At 38.2% G+C, this 8558-nt stretch overlaps 1 protein-coding gene across 3 annotated transcripts in view; it reads right to left on the bottom strand.

The window, feature by feature from the left end:
* Positions 1–7175, bottom strand: part of LOC115214018 — a 60476-nt gene extending 53301 nt beyond the window's left edge. For 2 of the 3 annotated variants that reach the window (XM_036504865.1, XM_029783038.2), the window contains exon 1: positions 6847–7175. Coding sequence is in view for 1 of the 3 variants with exons in the window: in XM_029783037.2 (XP_029638897.1) it covers positions 6851–6944 (94 nt within the window). In the remaining 2 variants the exon portion in view is untranslated. The remainder of the gene's footprint in view (positions 1–6846) is intronic. The other variant, XM_029783037.2, reaches the window with a different exon arrangement.
* Between the last annotated feature and the right edge of the window lie 1383 nt (positions 7176–8558).

Raw genomic sequence — 8558 nt, 5'->3', positions numbered from 1 at the left:
TGAGATTTATCAATAAAAAAATAACTTATAGCTTATTTACCTAAGTTTTGAATATCATCTCCTTACACCGATTCCAGTGTTCCAGCTACTTTTGGAATCTGACCTGGAAGTCATTTTCCATAAAGTCATTTGTTTTTGGAGAGAAATTCTTGAGTGAGGAGAGCTTGGTGAAGAACCCAATTCTTCACGCTCCACAGATCCAGCTGATTTCACCAAATACCCTCCCTCAAATGCTTTAAAATGTCACAGTAGAACTCTAACAGAGTAAGTACCAGACTTAAGTAAAATGATTAAAACTCTTCAAGAGGATATCCCAGTATAATCATAGTCCAATGATTGTCAGAAATAACAAAAAGTCACTATAACATTAGTGAACACCAACATCAAATCAACCATATACTTCAGGGCAAGCTGTGTAGTAAGAAGTTTGCTTCTCAACCACACAGTTCTGGGTTCAGTCCCACTGCCTGGCACCTTGGGCAAGTGTCTTCAATACCCTTGGGCTGACCTAAGTCTTGTGAGTGAATTTGGTAGGAAGAAACTGAAAGAAGCCTGTTGCGTATATATGTGTGTGTGTGTGTATATATTTGTGTGTCTGTGTTTGTCCCCCCACCATCTCTCGACAATTGATGTTGGTGTGTTTTCGTCCTCATAACTTAGCAGTTCGGTAAAAGAGACTAATATAATAAGTACTAGGCTTACAAAGAATAAGCCTTGAGGTTGATTTGTTCAACTAAGGGTTGTGCTCTAGCATGGCTGCAGTCAAATGACTGAAACAAGTAAAAGAATAAAAAATAGCTTCATGAATGCTTACATTTCTAATATTTCTTTCAATATTTCCTTGATAAAAACAATGGCCTTTCTACTGAGCCATTTATCCAAGTGGCTTTTTCTTTCACTTCACAACCAACGATATATACAGATGTTCTATTGATTTATGATACACACTTTACTTCACTTGTTTCCTAAATGAGATGCATCACACTCGATCAGAAGCATGGATACACATTATTCATCTGTTTGTATGTATTCTTTGTTGAAATCATGTTTGCTTATTAGATAGTAAGAATTTGCTTTGAGAAGGTCCACAGTAAGCCAATGTATGTATATAAACTTTCTCTTCAGATAAAATATTACATTGCCCATCTAAATGTGGTAGATTTAAGAAGAGAGGTCTCGACAAGCAATTTCATAGTAGAAACAATTGTTGTTTTGTTCATGCTATGAGAAAATACATCCAGTGCACTCTAAAAAGTGGATGGTGTTAGGAAGGGCATCAAGTCATAAACCATGCCAAAATTGATATTTCAGCAAGACTTTAGTCATTCAACTTGTAAGATACTGTTGATAAGTCTAATCCAAGTCAGCATGGAAAGTTGGTGCAAAATGATGAAGTCACTTTGAAATGAAAATTTATCAGAAATAAACCCAATATAAACAGTGCTCATATTGAATCTTCAATGGCAGTTGATTCTATATGAGAAGTTAGCACGTCCTTTTCATTTTTTACTTGTTTCAGTCATTAGACAGCAACCATGTCAGAGAGCACTGCCTTGAAGAATTTTAGTTGAGCAAATCGACCCCCAGTACTTATTCAATCAGTCTCTTTTGCTGAGCTGCTAAGCTACCAGAACATAAACACACCAGCACCAGTTGCCAAGTGGTGGTAGGGGTCAAACACACACACACAATATATATATATATATATAGTGAAGGTGCATGGCTCAGTGGTTAGAGCGTCGAGCTTATGATCGTGAGGTTGTGAGTTTGAATCCCGGATCGGGCTGCGTGTTGTGTTCTTGAGCAAGATACTTTATTTCACATTGCTCCAGTTCACTGAGCCATAGAAATGAGTTGCGACATCACAGGTGCCAAGCTGTTTCAGCCTTTGCCTTTCCCTTGGATAACACTGGTGGCATGGAGAAGGGAGGCCGGTATGCATGGGCGACTGCTGGTCTTCCATAAACAACCTTGCCCGGACTTGTGCCTGGGAGGGTAACTTTCTAGGTGCAATCCCACGGTCAGTCATGACCAAAAGTTATCAAGCAGTAAAACAGTACACTGGATGGATATAACTGGCCCTCGTGCCGGTGGCACGTAAAAGCACCCACTACACTCTCGGAGTGGTTGGCGTTAGGAAGGGCATTCAGCTGTAGAAACTCTGCTAGTTCAGATTGGAGCCTGGTGCAGCCATCTGGTTCGCCAGTCCTCAATCAAATTGTCCAACCCATTCTAGCATGTAAAGTGGACGTTAAACGATGATGATGATATATATATATACAATAATAATAACATCAAAAAATACCTTAGGAATGAGAAACCAAGTTCGAAACTTCCCCAAGAAACCTGATGAAGGCTGGAGGGTATATCAGCCAAAATGTTGTTCTAACAACAAACAAGATGAGGACAAATATCTGTCAAATGTAAATAATGTACGTAATTCCTCATCTTTTAAATATAGAACTGTAATATATATCATTGTCGTTTAACGTTCACCTTCCATGCTACACACATACATACATCATCATATAAAGTCTGTTTTCCATGCTGATATGGGCTGGACGGTTTGATAGGAGCTGGCAAACCAGAAAACTGCACCAGGCTTCACTGGTTGATGAAAATCTCATCAAACAAATCTTAAAAAAAACATCTGAAGAGGACAAAACTCACATCAGATGATACTTGAAAATTCTTCAGGAAGGACTGTGGAAACAATAGATGTGGAATATGTAACAACAACAACAACCTAAAATATCTAGACACAGGCTCCCATACAAAATTTAAAGTGGATTCTCCTTCCAAGTAAATGCAAATATGGACTGCCCACACAGAATCTACTATATTGCATAACCTGTCTCAATGGCAAAGAGAATTAATTTAGCAAAACCAACAATTTCTTTTGCGAACATACAAGAATCCATAAACAGAGACAAAAACTACTATGTAATATTCCACTGAGCAAGCATCTGGAAATATGTGGAAACAACAGATTCAAGACTTTTCTTTCCTACAAATGCCCAAGGGATGATTCAAAATACCAGAAGGCAACAGAATTACATTTTATAAAATTTGTTTTTACCTAAACTAAATGTGTAAAAAATATATCTATAAAAACAGGGGAAATGCTTATTAAAAGTAATATGACAACTGACCAAAAACAATTTTGTCAGTCACACAATAACTGAAAAAAAAAGATTATTGCAATTGATAAAAAAATTTGACCTCTTTGATTAGTCATCAATTTCAACCAACCAAGTAATAAAAACATCCCTTTGTCTTTCTTCCTCTTTTCCAATCTTTTCTTAGCTTAAAAACTCACAACACACAGATTTTAGATGACAAAGAACATTTCAAATAACCTTTCCCAAAACACCCGCTTTTCAAAACTCAATAAAACAAATTCAAATTTTTTCAACTAATTCACATATAAAGAATATGAATTTAAAAAAAAAAATATTCATGATGAATCCTTAAAAGAAATGAAGGTGCTAAATAAAAAAATTTTATCCAGATATATGACTAAACAGAACAGGAGACATGTGGGAACAGGTCACAGGTGTGTGACGAAAGATTTCCAGACAATGGACAAAAGATAAAATAAGAACAATAATAAACGTGTGAAGTTTATATATAACGTGTGAATGTGTTTATTTGGCAAGAAAAAAAATGACCATCCCAAAATATAACAATCTGTGTGTATTAGTGTTACTATCTCCATGCCTTGATATTGTGTGGGAGTTGTAAATGAGTGCTGGTGTCATGCAAGTGGTATCCTTTGTTACCAATTTCAAATGTCTGGTCATAGGGAAAATATTACCCTACTTAGGTGAGTGTCAGTGAAAGGAAGAGCATCCAGCTTAGAAAATTTGTCTCAAAAAATTCTATCAAACTCCTGCAAGCACAGGAAAGTGGATGTTGAAATGATGATGCTGAAAACACCAGTCAAGTAATGAGGCTGACATAATCGACTAAACCTTCCTCTCTAAATTGCAGATCATGTACCTAAATTTGAAACAATTATTACAGAGCTGGCAGAATTGTTAGCACACCAGGCAAAATGCTTACCGACATTTTATCTGACTTTTACGTTCTGAGTTCAAATTCCACATAAGTTGACTTTGCCTTTCATCCTTCTGGAGTTGAAAAGATAAGTACCAGTTGAGCACTGAGGTTGATGTAATCGACTTAGCCCCTCTTCCAAAATTGCTGGCCTTGTACCAAATTTTGAAAACTTTATCATTCCTATTATTTTGGAACAAGAGATAACAAAATTATTGTGGTGTACAAAATGGTTTTAGATATTTTTGGACGAAGCTCTCCAATACTGGAGGGAATTGGGCTTGTCTTCTCCTGAGAACGTGGAGGACTGTCGGAGTCAGAGAGCTTGGGATGGCATAATTTCGAAGGCCACCTTCAACTCCCTCTTCCTCCAATCGGACCAGTTTTCAAGATGTTGCTTACTGTCTGCTAGTGCCAAATACTCAGGTGACTGGATTGATGCCATCCCTGTGGCTAATGTTGGTGGCCTACTCAGCTTGGTTGAACTTTGTGTCTCCATTACCCTCAGAGTGGGAGCTTACATATGCACAGGTCTAATCTGTTGTTGTTGCAGGCTCCTCAACTCCACATGCTTCCATGGCCTTTCCTGCTGTCTGAATGCTGGTTGCTTTGTGCATCATACGAAGTTGAACCTGATACCCAAGAGGAGCTTGGCTTAGGCAAACATCCTCTCCATCTTGGAACCATCTGGATTGTCCAGATGTGATGGGAAGAGACCTGACGGCCTCACCTTGTGCTCCTGGTCGCAAGGCAGATACCTTGCCTGGAATGTCACAGTTAGCAACTCTTAGCTTCTTCTCACATCCTGGATGCTGTGGTCAGGGTGAGATCCATAGCTTCTGTGACCAAGCAGAACAAAATCCTGAAATACCATGATTTGTTGGCCAACTACATTTTCCATCCTGTGGCATTTGAGACTTTTGGTGGGTGTCGGACCACTAACAGTGAGATTCCTGTCTCCACTGGCAATTAGCCTTGTAGAGGTAACTTGGCTGTTCCAGCACATCAGCCTCGCCATCACCCGTGGCAACGCTGCAAGTGTGCCTCAATAGCCATTAGAGAGGTTTCCCAGCGCCCCACCTTTTCAACCCAAGGTGGTGAATTGTTGTGATCTTTTTCTTTTTCATTTTTTCAAGTGTGTTCTCTCTGTTTTGTCCAATTTTCTAATTTAATTTTGTAAAACGGTAAACACTCTAATATAATAAATGTCCTGATGAAGCCCTGAATAGTTAAATTCTTTCCTGGTTTGAGTTTCGGTCCATCTAGGGTCACATTTGTCTTTTATCATCTTGGGGTTGATAAAATCGATCAGTTTTAGAAATCATTTTATTACTGTGATGTGGATGGGTAACGAAGGTCCAAGACAATTCACATTAAAAGAACCCGCAGGAAAAGAAAGCTGAAGACAGGAATATGTTATGAAAGTTGAGCGTCGCCAAGGGGTTGACGTCTGACTGCAGCAAGCGGCGTGAGCCGACATTGTAAAAGGCCGTTCCAATTTATAGCATTGAAACTTTCTATTTTATTAATACTGGGCGGGGTGAATGACTGCATAACAGTAATATTCTTAGCTGAACGTTTATATAACATTTCCTTGAGTCCAATTGTGTCCAAATCTTCGTTTACCAAAAACGTTTGCGTGTAGGGAAATTTAAATCCAAGTTCGATAAACGTAATATTTCGTTCTTCCAAATCCTGTCAACATGAAAACAATCAGAGAGAATATATACTTGCTTACAAACACTTGGGATTTTAAGATTCATTAAAATAAATGAGGAAACGAGATAGTGCATTTTTTCCGTGTTGTATTGTGGTATGTTATTAATGAGGGTAAGGTTAAAACCGCGGGGTAATCTCACTCAACGCGAGGTTTTACTATCAAACGAGGAAGTCTCTACGAAGCTAAATCCTCCAAACTCACACCGTCATCTTAAAAAAACAAAAGAAGAGAAAGTGGGGAACACCAGATGATGAAGTCCTACGTAACACTAATTAGGACGTAAGGGACACATGAGAATACCTCTGATCACAAGTTTGCTCTGTTAGGGCTGACTGGGATTAAACTATTGCTACTACTAGTCAAAACTCAGAGAAATCAATAATACGGCAGTTTCCTTAGCAGCGTCGAATGTGTATCGAAGTAACATTGTATAAGTCAGTTTCCCTCCCTCTCTCCAATAACAATACAACCGTGATAGAATGTTTATGTGACAACGTATACAATTACAAAGAGTTTTTCTTTTTATTTTCAAAAAAATACATTTCCCCCTTCACTTAAATATGCAAATAGCCCATTATTTATAGGTTAAGAACTCAATAAAACAAACAGTCTTCTCGAACCCAACATAACGAAGATAAATCGTATTTCTTGCAGAGGCACAAAGACAAAAATTTGAGAATGGGTCGTCGAATAAGTGGACCCAAGATCTTGACTAGTACTTATTTTATCGAACCCAGGAAGACGAAAGGCAAAGTCGACTTCGGCAGAGTTTGAACTCTAAAGATAATGTTGATTAACCGTCGTAAGTAATTGGCATATGAGACGAAGAAGCCGGCATTCTCTTCGTGGCATATCACTAAATTATATTTGTTTTCTAAATTACAGAGCCTAGTCACTGCAAATGCAAGCGATCACTTTGATTGTGCAAGAATAGTAGGAAAAAGAACGAAAATTTTAAAAGGAAGGTTGGTTATTTTATCAAATAGTGGTCGTTTGTATTCAGTTTTGAATGAACGTTAATTACATTAAAATTAGAAAAAGGCAAATAAATAAACAATAAGAACAACTTACTTTTTTGTAAAGTTGAAATCACACTTCGCACTATATCCGTCCGTCCAGATTCAACGGCCTTTCGTAAACCTTCAGTGATTTCGTTAAGAGACATAGCGAGTCATATAGAAATAAAAATAGTCTGTTTTTTTAACATGAAGAACCAGAACACTAGGATCTGGAATTATGAATAAAAGGTGAATAAGAATTGAAAGGAAGCAAAAAGCAGAACTGAAAAGACAGGTGGTAGAAAGAAGAGGCCGAAAAAAAAATAAATAAAAGTAAGTTACTGTTACGTTGTCAACAGCCGCCTCTTTCATATAACACCGCCCATGACGAGGCCAGAATGTAAATAAATCAACTTCCGCTTTCGCTATTTGCTTCCGTTCTCACTATTCGCGACGATGTTTCGCTTGTTTTTGTTCGGCATACTAGAAATAGTGGCTAAACACCCTTCATTTACATCCAGAAAACTTTTAGTATTTTGAACATAGGCGCAGGAGTGGCTGTGTGGTAAGTAGCTTGTTTACCAGCCACATGGTTCCGGGTTCAGTCCCACTGCGTGGCATCTTGGGCAAGTGTCTTCTGCTATAACCCCGGGCCGACCAATGCCTTGTGAGTGGATTTGGTAGACGGAAACTGAAAGAAGCCTGTCGTATATATGTATATATATATATTTATGTGTGTGTTTGTGTGTCTGTGTTTGTCCCCCTAGCATTGCTTGACAACCGATGCTGGTGTGTTTACGTCCCCGTTACTTAGCGGTTCGGCAAAAGAGACCGATAGAATAAGTACTGGGCTTACAAAGAATAAGTCCCTGGGTCGATTTGCTCGACTAAAGGTGGTGCTCCAGCATGGCCGCAGTCAAATGACTGAAACAAGTAAAGGAGTATATATAATATGGCGCACAAAGTGACACAAACTGAATGGAAGACAATGTCAGCGTGTGTGTATGTGTACCTATATTCGGTGTGTATATAACCGTGTGTACGTGAGTGTGTGCTTTTGCAATGTTTTACTTTTACTGTCAATACATTCGTTTTAATAATTAGAAAAAAATGGCAGCCTTTCGGTATTAGTAGATCATGTCATTCTGTGTCTTTTTGAGCCCAGCCTCTTTTTGTCATAAGGGAAAATGTTGTGTGAGTGAATGACGATGTGTACTAATATCGAATGATTGTCCAAAAATGTTTAGATTAATCAGTCACATTCTATGATTATTTGCTCAACCTTCATTCGGGGTAGTTTTTGTCACTTTCTTCACCATAATACATGTACAAAGTTCGAAAGATTGCCTTTGCATCCTACTGTCACGAAATGTGACAGTAGGATAATGCAGTCGTAGATGGAATGGTTACGGTTGGAGTCTTTGATATTAGATTTACACAGTAACGGTTGCATGACACTGGAAAGATTTTTGATAAGGGCTAAAACATCGAAGAAGCATCTACACATTCGCACAACTAGTGAGAAATTGCAGGATCTTTTCGGTTTGAACGGCAGTTTTTTCTAGCGGTGTCATATGAAATTGTCACCCATAATTACGACCCTAGTATCAATCTGTTGCATTTCAATCTGTTTTAGGGTTAGGAATGGGAGGAAGTGTATCATTTTTTCTTCACAAATGTAAATAAACCCAATCTGTTCCTTAATTGAGGGACATATTCATACGGCACAGAATGTTTTTTTTTTACCCCAATAGACGTCATTGATTGGTTGAAATTGCAGA

The sequence above is a fragment of the Octopus sinensis genome, linkage group LG7, assembly GCF_006345805.1.
Source record: "Octopus sinensis linkage group LG7, ASM634580v1, whole genome shotgun sequence".
NCBI lineage: Eukaryota > Metazoa > Mollusca > Cephalopoda > Octopoda > Octopodidae > Octopus > Octopus sinensis.
The sequence above is the reverse complement of the archived record's forward strand: the minus strand, read 5'-3'. Positions and strand labels throughout refer to the sequence as shown.